The sequence below is a fragment of the Aulostomus chinensis genome, chromosome 7 (genome assembly GCF_037954235.1).
Source record: "Aulostomus chinensis isolate RoL2024-O1b breed Wild chromosome 7, RoL_Achi_v1.0, whole genome shotgun sequence".
Lineage (NCBI taxonomy): Eukaryota > Metazoa > Chordata > Actinopteri > Syngnathiformes > Aulostomidae > Aulostomus > Aulostomus chinensis.
Window position 1 is genome coordinate 519,757 of NC_141326.1, and position 27,744 is coordinate 547,500.

The window sequence follows — 27,744 nt, forward strand, 5'->3', positions numbered from 1 at the left end:
CACAACAAGGACTCAAACACAGCATCTCATTTATTTTCTGTAAGTAAAAATATCTTTTCAAAGTGCTTTAGTACATTATGTTGGCACGTGTCCTCTTCTGCACAAAAATGACCACAAACACAGTTGTTGGAGGATCAGCTGGATAGAGAAGACGTCACATGAGATGTTCACATCCTAACTAATGTGACACCCAATAATTCCGAGGCGCCGTGTTACTGCTGATGTCACAACAGCATCATGGCTGTTTGTCATAATGAGCCACTGACATCATCGTCCATCTCTGGACACGCGCTGCACAACTCATTACTGACATCATTTGTTCTGAGTAAGATTTCATGAAACCAAGAAATACTTCTGTTATGAATAAAAACAAAAAACTAACAAGCTTTCCAAAGGTCAAGGGTCATCAACAAGGGCTGTACACACATAAATGCTTGATTGGACACAATGACTCCATTTTCTCCGATTCCATTCTCCTGTCAGTCACCCGTGTGTCTCCTGTCAGTCACCCGTGTGTCTCCAGTCAGTCACCCGTGTGTCTCCTGTCAGTCACCCGTGTGTCTCCAGTCAGTCACCCGTGTGTCTCCTGTCAGTCACCCGTGTCAACTGTCAGTCACCCGTGTCAACTGTCAGTCACCCGTGTGTCTCCTGTCAGTCACCCGTGTGTCTCCTGTCACTCACCCGTGTCAACTGTCAGTCACCCGTGTCAACTGTCAGTCACCCGTGTCAACTGTCAGTCACCAGTGTGTCTCCTGTCAGTCACCCGTGTCAACTGTCAGTCACCAGTGTGTCTCCTGTCAGTCACCCGTGTCAACTGTCAGTCACCAGTGTGTCTCCTGTCAGTCACCCGTGTCAACTGTCAGTCACCCGTGTGTCTCCTGTCAGTCACCCGTGTCAACTGTCAGTCACCAGTGTGTCTCCTGTCAGTCACCCGTGTCAACTGTCAGTCACCCGTGTGTCTCCTGTCAAGTCACCCGTGTGTCTCCTCTCAGTCACCCGCGTGTCTCCTGTCAGTCACCCGTGTCAACTGTCAGTCACCCGTGTGTCACCTGTCAGTCACCCGTGTGTCTCCTGTCAGTCACCCGTGTGTCTCCTGTCAGTCACCAGTGTGTCTCCTGTCAGTCACCCGTGTCTCCTGTCAGTCACCAGTGTGTCTCCTGTCAGTCACCCGTGTGTCTCCTGTCAGTCACCCGTGTCAACTGTCAGTCACCAGTGTGTCACCTGTCAGTCACCCGTGTGTCTCCTGTCAGTCACCCGTGTGTCCGTGTGTCACCTGTCACACTTTTATTAAAGGCCCAGCAACAATGCAGTCAGTTTTCCTGACAAAAAGTCAAATTATTATAAGTAGTGTTTTAGCTAAAACAAAGTCTTCCTTTTTCCATGAAACTGTTCTTCCTGAACCCCTGGAAAAAACACGCACTGAAAATTGAACCAGGTGTAACACAGCAATGGGGTTGGCTTTTACACTCCTGATGGCTGTACGATACAACAATGTGCTCCAGACATTTCTGGATAAATACACATCCACAGTCAAGCTGGAGGACCAGCTGGAATAAGCTGGGTCAAAGGTCCAGCAACTCCCCAATTTATTTTTCTCTATTACTGTATATAAACTTTGGGTTATTTCAATTATGAACACTCAGTACTCATAATTGAGGGTATTATAGAAACAGGACCCCCTTTTGATGTCATCAAATCTGGATCCAGAAGGCTCAAATATCAGCTGGTCCTCAAACTGAGTTCCACCATCAATACGGATTCAAGCTCTGAGGGTTGAGACGAACAAACCAACAGCAAAGCAAAGTCAAACAGTAAACATGGAGGATGCACATGGGTACGTGTCATATGGGAAAAATCTGTTTTGTAGTAATAAACAAATGATCTCATGTATTCAAATAGCTTTGTGTGCAAAATTACATTCACCAGAAGTGAGAAATATCAAATATATTAAAATAAACAATCTAGTATGGCCGTTTTCCAAGATTCACCACAGGACGCAAGTGCATAGAAGGCTGAATGGAATGATACCTCTCACACACACTGTCTTGTTCAAAGATACTCAGTGTGGTACCTTTGGTTGCAGGGGTTGAAACACAGGACAGCTGAAATGTTGCTGACACATGGATAAATGAAATCACTGAACAGTTTGTTCCGTCTGGCAGCAGCAGAACGCAGGATCACGCCACCGACTATCACCAACGTGTGTCTTTCAGTGTGTTTACCAGCGTACTGGTTGACTGGGTCGTCAGGCTGAGCGGAGAAGTGATGTCAATGCCAAACTGTTCTGGTTTAAACAAAACCTACAAGCTCTGGTTCGGTTGGGCTGCTGACACGTCGCACTCACTAACAACTGATAGAACGTTCCAGCCATGAGGACGCAGGACGGCCCACGACACCCACGGACGCTAGGCAGGGCAGCGATGACTCATTACTGCCTATTGGGGTACCGAGCGGAAGTACAAGGTGGGTCGGACCAAATGTTCCGGGCCATATGAACAACTGACCCGATAACCATTCCATACTTCACTCTGACATATGAGAGTGTGAGTGGCTCTCAGGCCTCAGTTGCGTGGTGTGTGTGTGTGTGTGGCTGGTCTCCTGACTGCAGCAGACAGTGTCAACCCTGCCCCTGACACACCAGCATCCAGCCACATCTGGGGATGCTTAACGGTGGGGGAAGGGAAGACTCCAGCACTGAGTTCAGCTGGCAGCAGTACCTGAGTCAAAGTCCAATATCTTTCTGAGAAAACTCTCCTACTTCTGTGGAAACATGAAATTTTTCCACATTCTTACTTTTGATCCAAGTACAAAGAAGGCTGGTTGTAGCTCAGCTCTCTCGCTGTTGAAACAATCTGTTCTAAAGTGTTCATTTAGATTTGTTCCAAACCTTCCAGGAAACTGTTCACTGCTGCACGACATACAGGAAACAGGAAGTGGGTTTGGGATTCATGTATGGATGGCTAAGCGATCTACATACATGCAGCCATGGATGCCATGAGATCTCCACAGGAGTGAAGGTGGAAGGCCCTGCCTGCCCCCTGCTGGCTGGCTGCAGTATAGCTGATGCGAGATGGTCCCTGGTACCAATAGTTTAATTTCATACTGAGTTCAAGCCTTCAGAAATCCTTGTTATTGTCGATGTGCTTGAAGCTCGTTCTGAAAATAAATGACATGAGACTCAAACGGAGACAAATACAATATGCTACTGCGTCCGCACATGCCACCAAGTTCCAGGAATACGTTTTCTTGGTTCTATGGGTTACAGGCAAGAAATAGAAGCGTAACCTAGTTTAGCATCCAGGTGTTTCTGCTCCATGAGGCACTCATGAGTCTGTGACTACATTCATCTGAGAAAACAAGTGACAGGTTTTCTTTTCGCCAAAACGAACAGGTGCTCCGATGCACCAGTAGTCCTTCAACCAAAGACAGTCAGACGGAGCAGAAACAGGGTCTGTTGAAGATCTGTGTACCTTCTACTACAACCACCACCAAAGTATTCAGAGGAACTGCAACAGATCAGAGACTAGTTTAGTTCAGTGAGTTGTTGGTTAGTTTACTTGTGAATTTACAACCATCCAACAACCGAAGAGTTGAGTTGCGACCAGTCCCCTCCTGTTACACCCCCGAGTCGGTGTACATGCCGTTGATCAAGTAGTCCACCTGAGTGTAGTCCTTCCTCTTGTAGCTCTCGTAAGCCTGAGCTGCAAAAACTGCAACTGTGACCAAGAAGAAGAGAAGGCCGAAGAGCAGGACCGCCAGTAAAGATGCAGTATCCACCAGCTTCTTGGAAAGTGCAGCCCCTGCTACGTCCACCACAGCAACCCTTGTTCCTGAGCCAACAGGCTCATCATGGTAAGTACTGGGTGTACTAGTACTGGGAGTAGCAGCACTGGGAGTAATCGTACTGAGGACAGCAACAGGGTTATTAGCAGGCCTTGTGGATAAAGAGGAACTAGAAGCTGGAGGCACTGCAGTACTTGGTGTGGTTGTTGGTGAAGATGTCTTTGGAGCTCTGGTGGTACTGCTGACCTGTGGAAATGTAGAGGGGAGTGTCACTGTTGCTGGAGGGAGTAGTACTGCAGTTGCTCTGGGTGTTGCCACTGTGGAGGTTGTTGCAAGTGCAGTTGCTCTGGGTGTTGCCACTGTGGTTGTGGTTGTGGCTCTAGCAGTGGTAGTAGTGGTGGTAGTAGTAGTAGCAGTAGTAGAAGTAGTAGTAGAAGTAGTAGCAGTGCGGATGCTGGTTGCAGTACTGGTTGGGACTGTGGTGGAGGGTGGAGGCTGCTGGGCTGGTGTTACTGGCCGCTGATTTGATGACTGGTTTGTTCCTGAAGATTTATTGAAGTTATGACCACCAGAGCTGTGGTGACTGGAGGGGGAGGACTGGGAGGGGGAGGGGGGCGCGGGGGGGTCAGAGGTCAGCTGTGGAGCAGTTTGGGCTTCTGGTGAAGTAAATGTGTTCAAATGGGAGGGGCCAGAGGAAGACTGGTTGAAAGACTGACTGCCGATGTTAGGGTTTGCCGGAAAGGACAGGTTCTTCTGATCTGGGAGTTTGACCTCCTGACTGGGACTGGGTTCAGGGGTTCTGTTTCCTGTGACGTCACCACCTGGAGAAGAACAAACTCTGAATGACTGAACTCCAGCACCATAGAGAATAAAACCACAACCAAAGCCATCATTTCTACAAGAAACTCAGGAAGACAGACACAGTGATGGAGGTAGTTCAGGGAACGACCAGGATCAGCAAACTACCAGGACCTAGATCCTGGAACTTGGCTACGGCAATAATCAAGTTGTGCTGGCACAAAAGGAGCACAACCACCTGCCTGAGTGGCGAGATAGCGCCAGCTGACACTGTAATTGTTGTAGAGGTGAAAGACAGCAGTCGGCCCAGCGCTGCCGAGTCCACGTGAGGGTGTACCAGAGCCCTGATACTCAAGTCCAGCCAGCAGATGGCAGCATTTGTCCTGCTGGCGGGATCTAAGAGATGAGGACCACTTCAGTTGCTTGGCTGGGCCACACGGAACCCTTAAACACAGTGTGATGGCGTCTCCTAGTGAATGATGATGTCATCACCATCGACTCATTCATGGAAATCAATCCTGCTCATCTATGTTTCCATACCGGTTGAAAGGGGTGGAAACATCTCAGCAGCTGGGCCAAGTCAGCTTGACCCACGTCCAACCCTCGACGCCCCCTCAACTTGGAGACCAGGACCAGCTAGAACTGGTTTCTGACTTTACTGGGGGGATATTTCAGATTCATGGACGCGGCCGTTACACTTTCTGTCTTTTTCTTACACGACTGTAATCTGATTATTGGGTGTGACAATGTGTTGTGTTCACACTCACATGGAGCAGTGGTGCAGTTGCTCTGGGTCGAGGGTCCGGATCCTGGACCCTTCTTAGCCACTGTGGAGGACGAAGATGGGAGGAGCAACAGCAGGCACAGGAGGTGGAGGCACACTGATGGCCTCAGCTGGAGCGGTGGGGGACTCAGGGACATGATGGGCTGAGAAGGAGGATACAGACCCTCACACTCAGTTACACACACACACACACACACGAGGAGGAGGCCAACTTGAGATGCAGAATGGTGAGGAGGACGAAGACAACCAGCTTCCAGCTTCTGGCCCTACAGGATGATTTGCATGTTAGAACATTTGCAGACACCAACATCAAAGCATCGTCGCAGTTGCTGCGTTCCGGCTCCTGAACAGGAAGTGTAGTTTTATTGATACAAGAGCCAACATGACCGCTGACCTCCACCTGAGGTTTTCTGTCAGTGTTACTGAAACAGCAGGTGATGTGACGCGATTATCAGAACTATTTTCAGAGGCGGATGAATCCACATCTCCGCTCCTCCACTACCAGGGTGGTTTCAAGAATCAAGCGTTCCATGGAAAAGCCTGTAAGTGAGCGAGTCCGCTGTCTGGGACCTCAACCATCGGGGCCCCCCACCAGAGCAGAGCATCATCATCATCATCATCATCATCAACACAACAATAGCAAATCTCACTTTTACAGGGCAAGTCACCACAGCTCACACCAGCTGACACACGGAGTCGTCAGAGATGTGGAGGCAACTCGTCACACACCCACGTTGGGAGCAGCAGCCTCCACGAGTTGAGAAAGCCAGAGACTCTCTGCCAGCCGTGACTGCGCTGCCCTCTTGTGGCACGCGAGGTTTTCACCCCCTGGCAGCTGCAGGGACATCAGCAGGACATCTGAGTTTCGTTTGACTCTCTCAGATTGCCGTAGGCTGGTGAGTAACGCAGCCGACCCTCCTGATGGGTCAGTAGCCTCAAGTTCCTCCAACAGGAGGAGAACGTTGTTCCCGCTGCGCCTCCATCAGTGAGGATGAACATCAGAGTTCCAGCGCCGCCCCCAGCCCTGATCCCAGTGCAGCCAGACGCACCGTGACTGTACTGGACTACCGAGCAGAGTGAAACGGTCCTGGGACCCACGCTGGTGCCCTCAGGACCAGACTGCTGGTGTCCCCCAAGATGAGGCTCAGGAACCCGGTCCTCCCCTAGAACCCTACCACAGGAGTGATGTCACACATCATGATCCTCCATTAACATGACAGGCCTTCGTGGATTTGCTTCATGTTTTAGTGACTTCACCTGGAAACGCTGATTGAGCTTTGATGAACTCATTAACATCTTCATTTTAACGAGTCGTCTGTCTGACCTTTAACCCTCAGAGGAGGAGAGGGAGACTGAGGGGGGAGGGAGGGAGGGAGAGACTGAGGGGGAGAGAGAGAGAGAGGGAGACGGGGGAAGAGAGGGGGAGAGAGAGGGGGGAGGGAGGGAGAGAGGAAGAGAGAGAGAGGGGGGAGGGAGGGAGAGAGGAAGAGAGACTGAGGGGGGAGAGAGGGAGAGACTGAGGGGGAGGGAGGGAGAGACTGAGCGGGAGAGAGAGAGGGAGACTGGGGGGGAAGAGAGGGGGAGGGAGGGAGGGAGAGAGGAAGAGAGACTGAGGGGGGAGAGACTGAGCGGGAGAGAGGGAGACTGGGGGGAGAGAGGGAGAGAGGAAGAGAGACTGAGGGGGGAGAGACTGAGCGGGAGCGAGAGGGAGACTGGGGGGAGAGAGAGAGGGAGGGGGAGACTGGGGGGAGAGAGAGAGGGAGGGAAAGAGAGGCAGAGAGAGACACGTCACTCCCTGGGTCTTCCCACATCTGTAAAGTTGTTGTTGAAAACTTATAGAAAGTTTCTCGACAGGAGGACTGACGTCAGGCTGAACACCTGAACTGCTCACCCAAGGACAGGCAGCTCCGTCAGGCGGACCGGGCTCATTCAGGACTGCAGACCTGGTTTACAGACCAGCCCTGAAGGTAAACACTCAGTCCGGCCAGGTTCCGGGTCCCACAACAAAGCCAAACGTCATTTGTTCGTCCAACACCATGACGCTGGAACCCAGCACCATCGTGATTGTAGGTGCTGCCATTACTGGTATTTTTATAATTATTGTCATTATTAATGCACGCAGCTCGCGAGTCTTGAGCTGCGGGTCCGTCACGAGCTCTGATGCGGCTGAACTACACCAATCAGCTGACACAGCTAAAGAACTCCAGAACCAGAGAACCAGGGAACCCTCGTGTTCCTCCAGCTGACACCAGCGGGTGAGCCGGGGAGCTGAAGCCAACCAGCGGACGTACCGTCGCCGCGAGGTTCTCCTGTGTTAGCATCGGCTAGCTAGCTGCTCCCTCCCCGGAGGCTCGTGCAGGGAATGTCACGTCTTTCCCTCAGCCGACATGCTGACAGAATCGTGCGGTTGGAGAAACTCACCACAGACGTTTTCTCTATCATCTACTGAGAGCTACGAGGAGAGGAAGGCATGTTGCCTCAGACTGGCGGGACGCCGAACTACAGCGATGCACGTCCACTACCCGGAAGTGGGGAGGCTGCTTCTTCTTCGTCTGTTTACGGCAGTTGGCATCCAGGGTGTTGGTGCACGGACGCCTCCTCTGTGCAGGAGGGCGGAGGAGAGCAGATGAGCGTTGAAGGTCCGGACTGGAACTGAAACATTGGGCGTAAACACGTCACAACCAGGCCGGGCAAAGAGAACGTGAGAAGAGTGGAACCTCCCGTTTCTCCCCAGAGATGGACTGGGACCAAAAAATGGTCCTGGCGGCCCACCATGATTCCTTCTACAACATACCAGAGGACATGCGTGCACATTGTGTTGTTTCCACCCATCCATCCATCATCCCTCCATCCATCCATCCATCATCATCCCTCCATCCATCCATCCATCCATCCATCCATCCATCAATGTTCTCCCTCTCCTCCTGTTCAGGGTGGTGGGGGTGGAGCCTATCCCAGCAGCCTTCCCCCTGGACAGGTCACCAGTCCATGGCAGGGCCAACACATAGAGACAGACAACCATTGGCTCTCCCAGCCACGCCTACGGTCAATTTAGAGTCTGGATTAACCTGGTCCCTCTTGATGTCTTTGGACTGTGGAGGAAGCTGGAGTACCAGAGAGAACCCAGCAGGAACAGGGGAGAACATGGACCCACTCCTGAATGGACCCACTCCCGCTGTGCTTGTGAACATCTACCGCCCACCTAAACCAAATAAGGTCTTCATTGATGAGTTCACTACATTCCTCACCCAAATCTGTTCACTCTCACCCAACATAATTCTGTGAGGTGATTTCAATATTCACATGGACAACACAGATCACCCTCTCACGAAAGATTTCACTTCTTGCCTGGACAGTTTTGGACTTCAACAATACATTGATTTCCCCACCCATAGTAAAGGCCATATTTTAGATCTAGTCTGCTGCTCTGGTGTTGCCTTAGGCTCTAGCATGTCTGACCACATGCTTATCTCATTCACCCTGAGCCTGACACTTTCCAAAACCAAACAGTCACGTATCATATCCTTCCGTAACATTAAAAACATTAATATAGCAGACTTCAAATCAGGCATTGACAGTTTCTCCATCATCACCCCCCCATCCACCCCGGATCAACTGGTTTCTCTTTACAATGATGGTCTACAGACTCTGCTCAACACACTCGCCCCCCTCAAGACCCGGACCGTTTCCTTTCCCCACTCCGCCCCCTGGTTCTCTCCTCTTCTACGTCAACTGAAAGCCAAAGGACGTCAGCTGGAGCGGCTTTCTATAAAAACTGGACTCACTATCCACAAACAGATGTTCCATGACCACATTCTTCAGTATAAAAACGCACTCTCCTCCGCCAAATCCCAATATTTCACACAACAAGTCACTGCTGGTGCGGGGAACACCAGGGCCATGTTTTCACTGGTCAACAATTCACTCCGCCCCCCTGACTCCTTCCCCCCTCACTTCTACTCCACCGACCACTGCAACTCCTTGATGTCTTTCTTCAGTACAAAAATAGCCACCATCCACCAGCAACTGACCCCTCCCACGTCCAGCTGTCCACCTCCATTTGTCCCCCACCCCCCAGCCCCCTTCCTCTCCTGCTTCCAACTCCCCTCTGCCGCTGATTTATCCAGACTTATCCGGAAATCCAAGCCATCCACCTGCCAACTTGACCCCTTGCCATCCTCCCTGGTTATAGCCTCCCTCCCGTCTCTGCTGCCCCTGATAACTGCCATCATCCATTCCTCCCTCACCTCTGGTTCTGTCCCATCATCTCTTAAATCCGCTGCTGTTACTCCAACACTGAGGAAACCTGGTTTAGACCCCAACACCTTCAATAACCTTCGTCCCATCTCCAACCTGCCATTTCTCTCTAAAATCCTGGAAAAAGTAGTAGTGTCACAGATCCAGGCCCACCTCTCCAACAATAACCTCTACAAGCAGTTCCAATCCGGTTTTCGCCCTCATCACAGCACAGAAACAGCCCTCCTTAAAATCACCAATGACCTTCTGTTGGCAGCTGACTCCGGACTATTATCCATTCTCATCCTTCTCGATCTGAGCGCGGCTTTTGACACCATATCTCACTCCATCCTCCTCGACCGACTTGCCTCCATTGGACTGTCAGACATACCCCTGGACTGGTTCCGCTCATATCTCTCTGGCCGTACTCAATTCATTCAGTTAAAATCTTTCACATCCGATCCCTCCCCCCTCTCCTCTGGTGTTCCCCAGGGCTCTGTCCTTGGCCCTATCCTTTTCATCATATACCTCCTCCCACTTGGACTGATATTCCGTAACATAACATCTACTTTCACTGTTACGTGGACGACACCCAGCTCTACGTTTCCTCCACGTTTCTTTTTCTGATTTTCAGGAGGATGGGCAAGAGTTAGCTTCAGCTTGTTCCTATTCCAAGTTTGTGTGAAATGATCGTTATTTTGAAAATATATACAACAAATATAAACTATACATGATGTCAAATTTAAATGTTAAATCTGAATCTGATTGTCAAATCAAAATATGAATATTAAATGTGTTAAAATATAAATGATATATCTAAATCAAATTTTAAAACTAATGTTTCAGTTCAATCTAAATATATCGATTTCAATTTAAAAACCAGAGCAGCCGACTACTCAGTACTAATAGAGGAACACAAGAACAACCCAGGTTCCTCTTCAGTCCTGGAGCCAGACTGACAGAGAGCCACAGCTCTACTGAACCAAGTAGTCCTGTTTCCCTGGGCAGCAAAGAGTTCATGGACTTCTTCAATGACAAAATTCTCCTGATTAGAGAGAAACTTCTTCTCCTGCTGCCATCAGCTGACAACATGGCCCCTAGAACCCAGAACCTTAGAGGCAGCTGGAGGACCAGACACACACTTGGATAGTTTTTCTCCCATCAGCCTTCATGAGCTCAGTTCAATAATGTCCTCCTCTAAACCTCCACCTGTCTCCTAGACCCCATCCCAACTAAGCTGCTCCAAGACTCTCTCCCCTCGTTAGCCCCTCCCTCTTAGATATGATCAATGTGGCGCTGGTATCTGGTTCCGTCCCTCAGTCCTTTAAAGTAGCAGGAATTAAACCCTCCTCAAAAACAAGCCTGGATCCAGAAGTTCTACCAACTACAGGCCAACATCACATCTTCCTTTTCTCTCCAAGGTTCTGGAGAAAGCAGCTGCTAAACAGCTCTGGGACTTCTCCACAGCAACAGCTGATTGGAGGATTCAGTCAGGTTCCAGGTTCATCCTAGCACAGAAACAGAACTAGTCAAAGGTACCAGTGACCTCCTACTGGTACCAGATGAGGGACTGGTCTCTGTGCTGGTCTGATTAGATCTCAGTGCAGCTTTGATACCATTGACCACCATATCCTTCGACAGAGACTGGAACCTGTCACTGGTATTAAAGGAACCACTCTAAACTGGTTCAGGTCATATTTACTAGGTCATTCCAGTTGGTACTCGTTAATGATGGTTCCTCTGAGACCACTACAGTCACTTATGGTGTTCCACAAGGCTCTGTGCCTGGACCAGTCCTCTTCACCCTGGACCTGCTTCCTCTAGGTCACATGATCAGGAAACACTCCATTAATGTTCACTGCTGTGCAGACGACACTCAGCTGAACTCATCAATGATCCACATGGAACAAATCAGCTGACTGAACTGGAGGCCTGTCTGAAGGACAGGAAACATGGAGGACCATCATTTCCTTTATTAAACTCTGATAAACTGAAGTGCTTGTGCTGGGCCCAAACACCTGAGGACCACCTGATCTGATGAGACAGGTACCCTGGATGGCACCACCCTGGCCCCCAGCACCACCGTAGGAACCTAGGAGTTCTCTTTGACCAGGACCCTTTAACTCCCCCATTCAACAAATCTCCAGGACGCCTTCTTCCATCTACGTAACATCGCTAAGATCAGACACATCCTGGCTCAAGAAGATGCAGAGCCTTTAGCTATCAGGCTCCCCTCCTGTGGAACCGTCTCCCAGTTTCAGTCCAGGACCCAGACCCCCTCTCTAGGTTTAAGAGCAGACTTAAGACCTCCCTGTTGATCAGGCTTATAGTCAGGACTGCTTAGGCTGGCCCTTAGATCTGCTGCTGTAGGCTCATTATGTTGTTTCAAAAATTAAAATAAAGCGCAGTGGCCTACATGGAAGAGTAATCATGTTAAAAAAACTGATTCGCTCTTTCACGCCTCACTACAAAATAAAGCAGAGCGCTGACCATTTCCACACCATGGCGTCTGTTCTAGTGAAGAGCCTGTGGACTACAGGGTTTGTGGCACCCTGTTGTGGATGAAATTTAAAGACTTCCTGCCTCTTGGAGGACTGAGGGCGGCTAAAACGGTCTACCGCCTGATCTCCCTGTGAGTCCTCCACTCCTTTTCTAGAGCCTGGCTTGACTGAATAGAGAGGGAGGCAGGAAAGTTGAGTTCACCAGTCTCATGCCTCTGGTTACCCACCAGTGATTCCTATGGGTTTTTCCTTAATTAAGTCTGAATTCTTGCTTGTGTTGTACGTCGCTTTGGACAAAAGCGTCTGCTAAATGAAATTGTAGAATTGTAGAATTGTAGGAATCACCAGTTTCAGATGACCTGGCAGGAAGATCTCACTCTCCTCTCAGGCAGGCTGGCAACACGCTGGACACCAGGGTTACTCATGGCACTCTTTGATAACAAAGGCTATGAAGGCAATTCTCTCCCTCACTTTCTCTCTGTCTCTCACGCACACACACATGTGCGCACACACACACACACGCACGCGCACACACATAAGGGTGACCACCTCCAAACCAGCAAGGACAAGATTGCGTCACAGATGCATAAAATGAGTTCTGTAATAATTTCCTATGTTGAGCATTGGCACACTGTTAGCTGACACTTTCTCCAGGTTCTCCAGGTTCTCCAGGTTCTACTTGACTTGATGATCCATATCCCAAAACATGTCATTGTTCATTCCAAGGGTTATCATCACTTTTGTGTCATTCCAGTGTCTGTCTGACTGCATGCTAGCTAACGTGTGTAGGCTACACACACACACACACACACACACAGAGCCCTCCGCCATGAAATGTGCCTCTTCACTTCATTACTACTTCTTTCTGGGCTAATTCTTGCTTTACACACCTCCTCCTCCTCTCCCTCCTCCCCCTCTCCTCCCTCCCCCTCTGAATTCACCTACACTTCCTTCTCCGGCTCTACACGCGCTGCTGTTGTCAGTCAGCAACAGTGAACATGTCTGTGAGGTCAGCGTATTTTTCTGCGTCTCCTCACAGACTTCTTCACCTTTTTTCTCGGAGAGCCCCCTTCTCGGAGAACTGACTTATCTGTGGTCAAGAGGCAGGAGAGGGGCAGCCGAGCAGTGCTGAGTGAAGGATGAGCTCAATGTCCTTCAAGAGAAAAAACGCTGGGCCGTCAATAGAGAGGAATTTTAATGTGGATACTTTTTTTCCTAGTGAAAGCCCCGGGCGGGCCGGCACACAAGTGTCATCTGGCATTGCCCGGTACACCAGATAGCCTATCCATGCCTGCCCCTGCAGTACTGCTCATCACTCCTGCTGATCACTCCTGTACTATTGCTGATCACGCCTGCAGTACTGCTGATCACGCCTGCAGTACTGCTGATCACTCCTGGACTACTGCTGATCACGCCTGCAGTACTGCTGATCACGCCTGCAGTACTGCTGATCACGCCTGCAGTCCTGCTGATCACTCCTGCAGTACTGCTGATGATTCCTGCTGATCACCCCTGCAGTACTGCTGATCACGCCTGCACTACTGCTGATCACTCCTGCACTACTGCTGATCATGCCTGTACGACTGCTGATCACCCCTGCAGTACTGCTGATCACACCTGCTGATCACCCCTGCAGTACTGCTGATCACCCCAGCACTACTGCTGATCACTCCTGTACTACTGCTGATCACGCCTGCAGTACTGCTGATCACGCCTGCAGTACTGCTGATCACCCCAGCACTACTGCTGATCACTCCTGTACTACTGCTGATCACGCCTGCAGTACTGCTGATCACGCCTGCAGTACTTCTGATGACTCCTGCTGATCACACCTGCAGTACTGCTGATCACTTCTTAACTACTGCTGATCACTTCGGCTGATCACGCCTGCAGTCCTGCTTATCACGCCTGCAGTACTGTTGACCACTCCTGTGATACTGCTGATGACTCCTGCTGATCACGCCTGCAGTACTGCTGATCACTCCTGTGATACTGCTGATCACTCCTGCTGATCACGCCTGCACTAGTGCTGATCACCCCTGCAGTACTGCTGATCACTCCTGCACTACTGCTGATCACCCCTGCACTACTGCTGATCAGGCCTGCAGTACTGCTGATCACGCCTGCAGTACTTCTGATCACACTTGCAGTACTGCTGATCACTACTGCAGTACTGCTAATCATGCCTGCAGTACTGCTGATGGCTCCTGCTGATCACCCCTGCAGTACTGCTGATCACTCCTGCTGATCACGCCTGCAGTCCTGCTGATCACTCCTGCACTACTGCTGATCACGCCTGCACTACTAATGATCACTCCTGCTGATCACTCCTGTGCTACTGCTGATCACTCCTGCTGATCACGCCTGCACAATTGCTGATCACGCCTTCACTACTGCTGATGACTCCTGTGATACTGCTGATGACCCCTGCTGATCACGCCTGCACTACTGCTGATGACTCCTGTGATACTGCTGATGACCCCTGCTGATCACGCCTGCACTACTGCTGATCACCCCTGCACGACTGCTGATCACTCCTGTACTAATGCTGATCACGCCTGCAGTACTGCTGATCACTCCTGTACTACTGCTGATCACGCCTGCACTACTGCTGATCACGCCTGCAGTACTGCTGATCACTCCTGCACTACTGCTGATCACTCCATCTGATCACACCTGCACTACTGCTGATCACCCCTGGACTACTGCTGATCACGCCTGCAGTACTGCTGATCATGACTGCAGTACTGCTAATCACTAGTGCAGTACTGCTGATGACTCCTGCTGACCACCCCTGCAGTACTGCTGATCACTCCTGCTGATCACTCCTGTACTACTGCTGATCACTCCTGCTGATCACGCCTGTAGTCCTGCTGATCACTCGTGCACAACTGCTGATCACTCCGTCTGATCACGCCTGCAGTCCTGCTGATCACCCCTGCACAACTGCTGATCAATCCTTCTGATCACTCCTGTACTACTGCTGATGACTCCTGCTGATCACGCCTGCAGTACTGCTGATCACTCCTGTGATACTGCTGATGACTCCTGCTGATCACACCTGCAGTACTGCCGATGACTCCTGCTGATCACCCCTGCACAACCGCTGATCACTCCTGTACTACTGTTTATCACTCCTGTACTACTGCTAATCACTCCTGCAGTACTGCTCATCACTCCTGCACTACTGCTGATCACCCCTGCAGTACTGCTGATCACGCCTGCACAACTGCTCATCACTCCAGCACTACTGCTGATCACTCCTGTACTACTGCTGATCACGCCTGAAGTACTGCTGATCACACCTGCAGTACTGCTGATCACGCCTGCAGTACTGCTGATCATGCCTGCTGATCATGCCTGCAGTACTGCTGATCACTCCTGCACTACTACTGATCATGCCTGCACTACTAATGATCAGCCCTGCACTACTGCTGATCACTCCTGCACTTGTGCTGATCACGCCTGCACTACTAATGATCACTCCTGCTGACCACTCCTGTACTACTGCTGATGACTCCTGCTGATCACGCCTGCAGTACTGCTGATCACTCCTGCAGTACTGCTGATCACTCCTGCAGTACTGCTAATCACTCTTGTTGATCACCCCTACAATACTGCTGATCACGCCTGCACAACTGCTGATCACTCCAGCACTACTGCTGATCACTCCTGTACTACTGCTGATCAGGCCTGCAGTACTGCTGATCACGCCTGCACTACTGCTGATCACGCCTGCAGTACTGCTGATGACTCCTGTGATACTGCTTATCACTCCTGTACTACTGCTGATCACGCCTGAAGTACTGCTGATCACGTCTGCAGTACTGCTGATCACGCCTGCAGTACTGCTGATCATTCCTGCTCATCATGCCTGCAGTACTGCTGATCACTCCTGCACTACTACTGATCATGCCTGCACTATTAATGATCAGCCCTGCACAACTGCTGATCATCCCTGCACTACTGCTGATCACCACTGTAGTACTGCTGATCAGGCCTGCAGTACTGCTGATCACGCCTGCACTACTGCTGATCACTCCTGCTGATCACGCGTGCAGTCCTGCTTATCACGCATGCAGTACTGCTGATGACTCCTGTGATACTGCTGATGACTCCATCTGATCACGCCTGCAGTACTGCTGATCACTCCTGCACTACTGCTGATCACTCCATCTGATCACACCTGCACTACTGCTGATCACGCCTGCAGTACTGCTGATCACTCCTGCACTACTGCTGATCACTCCATCTGATCACACCTGCACTACTGCTGATCACCCCTGGACTACTGCTGATCACGCCTGCAGTACTGCTGATCATGCCTGCAGTACTGCTAATCACTAGTGCAGTACTGCTGATGACTCCTGCTGACCACCCCTGCAGTACTGCTGATCACTCCTGCTGATCACTCCTGTACTACTGCTGATCACTCCTGCTGATCACGCCTGTAGTCCTGCTGATCACTCGTGCACAACTGCTGATCACTCCGTCTGATCACGCCTGCAGTCCTGCTGATCACCCCTGCACAACTGCTGATCAATCCTTCTGATCACTCCTGTACTACTGCTGATGACTCCTGCTGATCACGCCTGCAGTACTGCTGATCACTCCTGTGATACTGCTGATGACTCCTGCTGATCACACCTGCAGTACTGCCGATGACTCCTGCTGATCACCCCTGCACAACCGCTGATCACTCCTGTACTACTGTTTATCACTCCTGTACTACTGCTGATCACACCTGCAGTACTGCTGATCACTCCTGTGATACTGCTGATGACTCCTGCTGATGACTCCTGTGATACTGCTGATGACTCCTGCTGATCACGCCTGCAGTACTGCTGATCACTCCTGCAGTACTGCTAATCACTCCTGCAGTACTGCTAATCACTCCTGCACTACTGCTGATCACGCCTGCACAACTGCTGATCACTCCAGCACTACTGCTGATCACTCCTGTACTACTGCTGATCACGCCTGAAGTACTGCTGATCACGTCTGCAGTACTGCTGATCACGCCTGCAGTACTGCTGATCATGCCTGCTGATCATGCCTGCAGTACTGCTGATCACTCCTGCACTACTACTGATCATGCCTGCACTATTAATGATCAGCCCTGAACTACTGCTGATCAGCCCTGCACTACTGCTGATCAGGCCTGCAGTACTGCTGATCACGCCTGCACTACTGCTGATCATGCCTGCAGTACTGCTGATCACTCCTGTGACACTGGTGATGACTCCTGCTGATGACTCCTGAACTACTGCTGATCACTCCTGCTGATCACGCCTGCAGTCCTGCTTATCACGCCTGCAGTACTGCTGATCACTCCTGTGATGCTGCTGATGACTACTGCTGATCACGCCTGCAGTACTGCTGATCACTCCTGTGATACTGCTGATGACTCTTGCTGATCACGCCTGCAGTACTGCTGATCACTCCTGCTGATCACTCCTGTGATACTGATGATCACCCCTGCACAACTCTTGATCACTCCAGCACTACTGCTGATCAATCCTGTACGACTGCTGATCATGCCTGCTGATCACCCCTGCACAACTGCTGATCACTCTAGCACTACTGCTGATAAAGCTAGCACTACTGCTGATCACTCTTGTACTACTGCTGATCATGCCTGCAGTACAGCTGATCACGCCTGCAGTACTGCTGATGATTCCTGCTGATCATGCCTGCAGTACTGCTGATCATGCCTGCAGTCCTGCTGATCACTCCTGCTGATCGCGCCTGCACTACTGCTGATCACTTCTGCTGATCACCCCTGCAGTTCTGCTGATCACTCCTGCAGTACTGCTAATCACTCCTGCAGTACTGCTCATCACTCCTGCACTACTGCTGATCACCCCTGCAGTACTGCTGATCACGCCTGCACAACTGCTCATCACTCCAGCACTACTGCTGATCACTCCTGTACTACTGCTGATCACGCCTGAAGTACTGCTGATCACACCTGCAGTACTGCTGATCACGCCTGCAGTACTGCTGATCATGCCTGCTGATCATGCCTGCAGTACTGCTGATCACTCCTGCACTACTACTGATCATGCCTGCACTACTAATGATCAGCCCTGCACTACTGCTGATCACTCCTGCACTTGTGCTGATCACGCCTGCACTACTAATGATCACTCCTGCTGACCACTCCTGTACTACTGCTGATGACTCCTGCTGATCACGCCTGCAGTACTGCTGATCACTCCTGCAGTACTGCTGATCACTCCTGCAGTACTGCTAATCACTCCTGTTGATCACCCCTACAATACTGCTGATCACGCCTGCACAACTGCTGATCACTGCAGCACTACTGCTGATCACTCCTGTACTACTGCTGATCAGGCCTGCAGTACTGCTGATCACGCCTGCACTACTGCTGATCACGCCTGCAGTACTGCTGATGACTCCTGTGATACTGCTTATCACTCCTGTACTACTGCTGATCACGCCTGAAGTACTGCTGATCACGTCTGCAGTACTGCTGATCACGCCTGCAGTACTGCTGATCATTCCTGCTCATCATGCCTGCAGTACTGCTGATCACTCCTGCACTACTACTGATCATGCCTGCACTATTAATGATCAGCCCTGCACAACTGCTGATCAGCCCTGCACTACTGCTGATCACCACTGCAGTACTGCTGATCAGGCCTGCAGTACTGCTGATCACGCCTGCACTACTGCTGATGACTCCATCTGATCACGCCTGCAGTACTGCTGATCACTCCTGCACTACTGCTGATCACTCCATCTGATCACACCTGCACTACTGCTGATCACACCTGCTGATCACCCCTGGACTACTGCTGATCACGCCTGCAGTACTGCTGATCATGCCTGCAGTACTGCTAATCACTAGTGCAGTACTGCTGATTACTCCTGCTGACCACCCCTGCAGTACTGCTGATCACTCCTGCTGATCACTCCTGTACTACTGCTGATCACTCCTGCTGATCACGCCTGTAGTCCTGCTGATCACTCGTGCACAACTGCTGATCACTCCGTCTGATCACGCCTGCAGTCCTGCTGATCACCCCTGCACAACTGCTGATCAATCCTTCTGATCACTCCTGTACTACTGCTGATGACTCCTGCTGATCACGCTTGCAGTACTGCTGATCACTCCTGTGATACTGCTGATGACTCCTGCTGATCACACCTGCAGTACTGCCGATGACTCCTGCTGATCACTCCTGTGATACTGCTGATCACCCCTGCACAACCGCTGATCACTCCTGTACGACTGTTTATCACTCCTGTACTATTGCTGATCACACCTGCAGTACTGCTGATCACTCCTGTGATACTGCTGATGACTCCTGCTGATGACTCCTGTGATACTGCTGATGACTCCTGCTGATCACGCCTGCAGTACTGCTGATCACTCCTGCAGTACTGCTAATCACTCCTGCAGTACTGCTAATCACTCCTGCACTACTGCTGATCACCCCTGCAATACTGCTGATCACGCCTGCACAACTGCTGATCACTCCAGCACTACTGCTGATCACTCCTGTACTACTGCTGATCACGCCTGAAGTACTGCTGATCACGTCTGCAGTACTGCTGATCACGCCTGCAGTACTGCTGATCATGCCTGCTGATCATGCCTGCAGTACTGCTGATCACTCCTGCACTACTACTGATCATGCCTGCACTATTAATGATCAGCCCTGCACTACTGCTGATCAGCCCTGCACTACTGCTGATCACCCCTGCACTACTGCTGATCAGGCCTGCAGTACTGCTGATCACGCCTGCACTACTGCTGATCACGCCTGCAGTACTGCTGATCACTCCTGTGATACTGGTGATCACTCCTGCTGATCACTCCTGAACTACTGCTGATCACTCCTGCTGATCACGCCTGCAGTCCTGCTTATCACGCCTGCAGTACTGCTGATCACTCCTGTGATGCTGCTGATGACTACTGCTGATCACGCCTGCAGTACTGCTGATCACTCCTGTGATACTGCTGATGACTCTTGCTGATCACGCCTGCAGTACTGCTCATCACTCCTGCACTACTGCTCATCACCCCTGCAGTACTGCTGATCACGCCTGCATAACTGCTGATCACTCCAGCACTACTGCTGATCACTCCTGTACTACTGCTGATCACGCCTGAAGTACTGCTGATCACACCTGCAGTACTGCTGATCACGCCTGCAGTACTGCTGATCATGCCTGCAGTACTGCTGATCACTCCTGCACTACTGCTGATCACGCCTGCACTACTAATGATCACTCCTGCTGACCACTCCTGTACTACTGCTGATGACTCCTGCTGATCACTCCTGCAGTACTGCTAATCACTCCTGTTGATCACCCCTGCAATACTGCTGATCACGCCTGCACAACTGCTGATCACTCCTGTACTACTGCTGATCACGCCTGAAGTACTGCTGATCACGTCTGCAGTACTGCTGATCACGCCTACAGTACTGCTGATCATGCCTGCTGATCATGCCTGCAGTACTGCTGATCACTCCTGCACTACTACTGATCATGCCTGCACTACAAATGATCAGCCCTGCACTACTGCTGATAACTCCTGCACTACTGCTGATCACGCCTGCACTACTAATGATCACTCCTGCTGACCACTCCTGTACTACTGCTGATGACTCCTGCTGATCACGCCTGCAGTACTGCTGATCACTCCTGCAGTACTGCTAATCACTCCTGCAGTACTGCTAATCACTCCTGTTGATCACCCCTGCAATACTGCTGATCACGCCTGCACAACTGCTGATCACTCCAGCACTACTGCTGATCACTCCTGTACTACTGCTGATCACGCCTGAAGTACTGCTGATCACGTCTGCAGTACTGCTGATCACACCTGCAGTACTGCTGATCATGCCTGCTGATCATGCCTGCAGTACTGCTGATCACTCCTGCACTACTACTGATCATGCCTGCACTATTAATGATCAGCCCTGCACTACTGCTGATCAGCCCTGCACTACTGCTGATCACCCCTGCACTACTGCTGATCACTCCTGTACTAATGCTGATCACGCCTGCAGTACTGCTGATCACTCCTGTACTACTGCTGATCACGCCTGCACTACTGCTGATCACGCCTGCAGTACTGCTGATCACTCCTGCACTACTGCTGATCACTCCATCTGATCACACCTGCACTACTGCTGATCAACCCTGGACTACTGCTGATCACGCCTGCAGTACTGCTGATCATGCCTGCAGTACTGCTAATCACTAGTGCAGTACTGCTGATGACTCCTGCTGACCACCCCTGCAGTACTGCTGATCACTCCTGCTGATCACTCCTGTACTACTGCTGATCACTCCTGCTGATCACGCCTGCAGTCCTGCTGATCACCCCTGCACAACTGCTGATCAATCCTTCTGATCACTCCTGTACTACTGCTGATGACTCCTGCTGATCACGCCTGCAGTACTGCTGATCACTCCTGTGATACTGCTGATGACTCCTGCTGATCACACCTGCAGTACTGCCGATGACTCCTGCTGATCACCCCTGCACAACCGCTGATCACTCCTGTACTACTGTTTATCACTCCTGTACTACTGCTGATCACACCTGCAGTACTGCTGATCACTCCTGTGATACTGCTGATGACTCCTGCTGATGACTCCTGTGATACTGCTGATGACTCCTGCTGATCACGCCTGCAGTACTGCTGATCACTCCTGCAGTACTGCTAATCACTCCTGCAGTACTGCTAATCACTCCTGCACTACTGCTGATCACGCCTGCACAACTGCTGATCACTCCAGCACTACTGCTGATCACTCCTGTACTACTGCTGATCACGCCTGAAGTACTGCTGATCACGTCTGCAGTACTGCTGATCACGCCTGCAGTACTGCTGATCATGCCTGCTGATCATGCCTGCAGTACTGCTGATCACTCCTGCACTACTACTGATCATGCCTGCACTATTAATGATCAGCCCTGCACTACTGCTGATCAGCCCTGCACTACTGCTGATCAGGCCTGCAGTACTGCTGATCACGCCTGCACTACTGCTGATCATGCCTGCAGTACTGCTGATCACTCCTGTGACACTGGTGATCACTCCTGCTGATGACTCCTGAACTACTGCTGATCACTCCTGCTGATCACGCCTGCAGTCCTGCTTATCACGCCTGCAGTACTGCTGATCACTCCTGTGATGCTGCTGATGACTACTGCTGATCACGCCTGCAGTACTGCTGATCACTCCTGTGATACTGCTGATGACTCTTGCTGATCACGCCTGCAGTACTGCTGATCACTCCTGCTGATCACTCCTGTGATACTGATGATCACCCCTGCACAACTCTTGATCACTCCAGCACTACTGCTGATCAATCCTGTACGACTGCTGATCATGCCTGCTGATCACCCCTGCACAACTGCTGATCACTCTAGCACTACTGCTGATAAAGCTAGCACTACTGCTGATCACTCTTGTACTACTGCTGATCATGCCTGCAGTACAGCTGATCACGCCTGCAGTACTGCTGATGATTCCTTCTGATCATGCCTGCAGTACTGCTGATCATGCCTGCAGTCCTGCTGATCACTCCTGCTGATCGCGCCTGCACTACTGCTGATCACTCCTGCTGATCACCCCTGCAGTTCTGCTGATCACTCCTGCAGTACTGCTAATCACTCCTGCAGTACTGCTCATCACTCCTGCACTACTGCTGATCACCCCTGCAGTACTGCTGATCACGCCTGCACAACTGCTCATCACTCCAGTACTACTGCTGATCACGCCTTAAGTACTGCTGATCACACCTGCAGTACTGCTGATCACGCCTGCAGTACTTCTGATCACTCCTGTGATACTGCTTATCACTCCTGTACTACTGCTGATCACGCCTGAAGTACTGCTGATCATGTCTGCAGTACTGCTGATCACGCCTGCAGTACTGCTGATCATTCCTGCTCATCATGCCTGCAGTACTGCTGATCACTCCTGCACTACTACTGATCATGCCTGCACTATTAATGATTAGCCCTGCACAACTGCTGATCAGCCCTGCACTACTGCTGATCACCACTGCACTACTGCTGATCAGGCCTGCAGTACTGCTGATCACGCCTGCACTACTGCTGATCACTCCTGCTGATCACGCCTGCAGTCCTGCTTATCACGCATGCAGTACTGCTTATGACTCCTGTGATACTGCTGATGACTCCATCTGATCACGCCTGCAGTACTGCTGATCACTCCTGCACTACTGCTGATCACTCCATCTGATCACACCTGCACTACTGCTGATCACAGCTGCTGATCACCCCTGGACTACTGCTGATCACGCCTGCAGTACTGCTGATCATGCCTGCAGTACTGCTAATCACTAGTGCAGTACTGCTGATGACTCCTGCTGACCACCCCTGCAGTACTGCTGATCACTCCTGCTGATCACTCCTGTACTACTGCTGATCACTCCTGCTGATCACGCCTGTAGTCCTGCTGATCACTCGTGCACAACTGCTGATCACTCCGTCTGATCACGCCTGCAGTCCTGTTGATCACCCCTGCACAACTGCTGATCAATCCTTCTGATCACTCCTGTACTACTGCTGATGACTCCTGCTGATCACGCCTGCAGTACTGCTGATCACTCCTGTGATACTGCTGATGACTCCTGCTGATCACACCTGCAGTACTGCCGATGACTCCTGCTGATCACTCCTGTGATACTGCTGATCACCCCTGCACAACTGCTGATCACTCCTGTACGACTGTTTATCACTCCTGTACTATTGCTGATCACACCTGCAGTACTGCTGATCACTCCTGTGATACTGCTGATGACTCCTGCTGATGACTCCTGTGATACTGCTGATGACTCCTGCTGATCACGCCTGCAGTACTGCTGATCACTCCTGCAGTACTGCTAATCACTCCTGCAGTACTGCTAATCACTCCTGCACTACTGCTGATCACCCCTGCAATACTGCTGATCACGCCTGCACAACTGCTGATCACTCCAGCACTACTGCTGATCACTCCTGTACTACTGCTGATCACGCCTGAAGTACTGCTGATCACGTCTGCAGTACTGCTGATCACGCCTGCAGTACTGCTGATCATGCCTGCTGATCATGCCTGCAGTACTGCTGATCACTCCTGCACTACTACTGATCATGCCTGCACTATTAATGATCAGCCCTGCACTACTGCTGATCAGCCCTGCACTACTGCTGATCACCCCTGCACTACTGCTGATCAGGCCTGCAGTACTGCTGATCACGCCTGCACTACTGCTGATCACGCCTGCAGTACTGCTGATCACTCCTGTGATACTGGTGATCACTCCTGCTGATCACTCCTGAACTACTGCTGATCACTCCTGCTGATCACGCCTGCAGTCCTGCTTATCACGCCTGCAGTCCTGCTTATCACGCCTGCAGTACTGCTGATCACTCCTGTGATGCTGCTGATGACTACTGCTGATCACGCCTGCAGTACTGCTGATCACTCCTGTGATACTGCTGATGACTCTTGCTGATCACGCCTGCAGTACTGCTGATCACTCCTGCTGATCACTCCTGTGATACTGATGATCACCCCTGCACAACTGCTGATCACTCCAGCACTACTGCTGATCAATCCTGTACGACTGCTGATCATGCCTGCTGATCACCCCTGCACAACTGCTGATCACTCTGGCACTACTGCTGATCAAGCTAGCACTACTGCTGTTCACTCTTGTACTACTGCTGATCATGCCTGCAGTACTGCTGATCACGCCTGCAGTACTGCTGATAATTCCTGCTGATCATGCCTGCAGTACTGCTGATCATGCCTGCACTACTGCTGATCACTCCTGCTGATCACTCCTGCATTACTGCTGATCACGCCTGCACTACTGCTGATCACCCCTGCAGTTCTGCTGATAACTCCTGCAGTACTGCTAATCACTCCTGCAGTACTGCTCATCACTCCTGCACTACTGCTCATCACCCCTGCAGTACTGCTGATCACGCCTGCATAACTGCTGATCACTCCAGCACTACTGCTGATCACTCCTGTACTACTGCTGATCACGCCTGAAGTACTGCTGATCACACCTGCAGTACTGCTGATCACGCCTGCAGTACTGCTGATCATGCCTGCAGTACTGCTGATCACTCCTGCACTACTGCTGATCACGCCTGCACTACTAATGATCACTCCTGCTGACCACTCCTGTACTACTGCTGATGACTCCTGCTGATCACTCCTGCAGTACTGCTAATCACTCCTGCAGTACTGCTAATCACTCCTGTTGATCACCCCTGCAATACTGCTGATCACGCCTGCACAACTGCTGATCACTCCTGTACTACTGCTGATCACGCCTGAAGTACTGCTGATCACGTCTGCAGTACTGCTGATCACGCCTACAGTACTGCTGATCATGCCTGCTGATCATGCCTGCAGTACTGCTGATCACTCCTGCACTACTACTGATCATGCCTGCACTACAAATGATCAGCCCTGCACTACTGCTGATAACTCCTGCACTACTGCTGATCACGCCTGCACTACTAATGATCACTCCTGCTGACCACTCCTGTACTACTGCTGATGACTCCTGCTGATCACGCCTGCAGTACTGCTGATCACTCCTGCAGTACTGCTAATCACTCCTGCAGTACTGCTAATCACTCCTGTTGATCACCCCTGCAATACTGCTGATCACGCCTGCACAACTGCTGATCACTCCAGCACTACTGCTGATCACTCCTGTACTACTGCTGATCACGCCTGAAGTACTGCTGATCACGTCTGCAGTACTGCTGATCACACCTGCAGTACTGCTGATCATGCCTGCTGATCATGCCTGCAGTACTGCTGATCACTCCTGCACTACTACTGATCATGCCTGCACTATTAATGATCAGCCCTGCACTACTGCTGATCAGCCCTGCACTACTGCTGATCACCCCTGCACTACTGCTGATCACTCCTGTACTAATGCTGATCACGCCTGCAGTACTGCTGATCACTCCTGTACTACTGCTGATCACGCCTGCACTACTGCTGATCACGCCTGCAGTACTGCTGATCACTCCTGCACTACTGCTGATCACTCCATCTGATCACACCTGCACTACTGCTGATCACCCCTGGACTACTGCTGATCACGCCTGCAGTACTGCTGATCATGCCTGCAGTACTGCTAATCACTAGTGCAGTACTGCTGATGACTCCTGCTGACCACCCCTGCAGTACTGCTGATCACTCCTGCTGATCACTCCTGTACTACTGCTGATCACTCCTGCTGATCACGCCTGTAGTCCTGCTGATCACTCGTGCACAACTGCTGATCACTCCGTCTGATCACGCCTGCAGTCCTGCTGATCACCCCTGCACAACTGCTGATCAATCCTTCTGATCACTCCTGTACTACTGCTGATGACTCCTGCTGATCACGCCTGCAGTACTGCTGATCACTCCTGTGATACTGCTGATGACTCCTGCTGATCACACCTGCAGTACTGCCGATGACTCCTGCTGATCACCCCTGCACAACCGCTGATCACTCCTGTACTACTGTTTATCACTCCTGTACTACTGCTGATCACACCTGCAGTACTGCTGATCACTCCTGTGATACTGCTGATGACTCCTGCTGATGACTCCTGTGATACTGCTGATGACTCCTGCTGATCACGCCTGCAGTACTGCTGATCACTCCTGCAGTACTGCTAATCACTCCTGCAGTACTGCTAATCACTCCTGCACTACTGCTGATCACGCCTGCACAACTGCTGATCACTCCAGCACTACTGCTGATCACTCCTGTACTACTGCTGATCACGCCTGAAGTACTGCTGATCACGTCTGCAGTACTGCTGATCACGCCTGCAGTACTGCTGATCATGCCTGCTGATCATGCCTGCAGTACTGCTGATCACTCCTGCACTACTACTGATCATGCCTGCACTATTAATGATCAGCCCTGCACTACTGCTGATCAGCCCTGCACTACTGCTGATCAGGCCTGCAGTACTGCTGATCACGCCTGCACTACTGCTGATCATGCCTGCAGTACTGCTGATCACTCCTGTGACACTGGTGATCACTCCTGCTGATGACTCCTGAACTACTGCTGATCACTCCTGCTGATCACGCCTGCAGTCCTGCTTATCACGCCTGCAGTACTGCTGATCACTCCTGTGATGCTGCTGATGACTACTGCTGATCACGCCTGCAGTACTGCTGATCACTCCTGTGATACTGCTGATGACTCTTGCTGATCACGCCTGCAGTACTGCTGATCACTCCTGCTGATCACTCCTGTGATACTGATGATCACCCCTGCACAACTCTTGATCACTCCAGCACTACTGCTGATCAATCCTGTACGACTGCTGATCATGCCTGCTGATCACCCCTGCACAACTGCTGATCACTCTAGCACTACTGCTGATAAAGCTAGCACTACTGCTGATCACTCTTGTACTACTGCTGATCATGCCTGCAGTACAGCTGATCACGCCTGCAGTACTGCTGATGATTCCTTCTGATCATGCCTGCAGTACTGCTGATCATGCCTGCAGTCCTGCTGATCACTCCTGCTGATCGCGCCTGCACTACTGCTGATCACTCCTGCTGATCACCCCTGCAGTTCTGCTGATCACTCCTG

General features: G+C 51.1%; 1 protein-coding gene across 4 annotated transcripts in view; it reads right to left on the reverse strand.

Moving 5' to 3' along the window:
- c7h11orf24 (chromosome 7 C11orf24 homolog) overlaps window positions 1–27,744 on the reverse strand; it is a 33,387-nt gene continuing 5,643 nt past the window's right edge. Inside the window, exons 1-3 of one of the 4 annotated variants that reach the window (XM_086207997.1) lie at window positions 7,787–9,366; window positions 5,349–5,508; window positions 1–4,604 (exon numbers count right to left, since the gene is read on the reverse strand). In XM_086207997.1, the coding sequence (XP_086064123.1) occupies window positions 3,616–4,604; window positions 5,349–5,508; window positions 7,787–7,807 (1,170 nt within the window). In that variant the 5' untranslated portion in view covers window positions 7,808–9,366 and the 3' untranslated portion in view covers window positions 1–3,615. Of the gene's footprint in view, window positions 4,605–5,348; window positions 5,632–7,656; window positions 9,367–27,744 lie in introns of those variants that run through there. The other 3 variants (XM_086207996.1, XM_086207995.1, XM_086207998.1) reach the window with 3 other exon arrangements.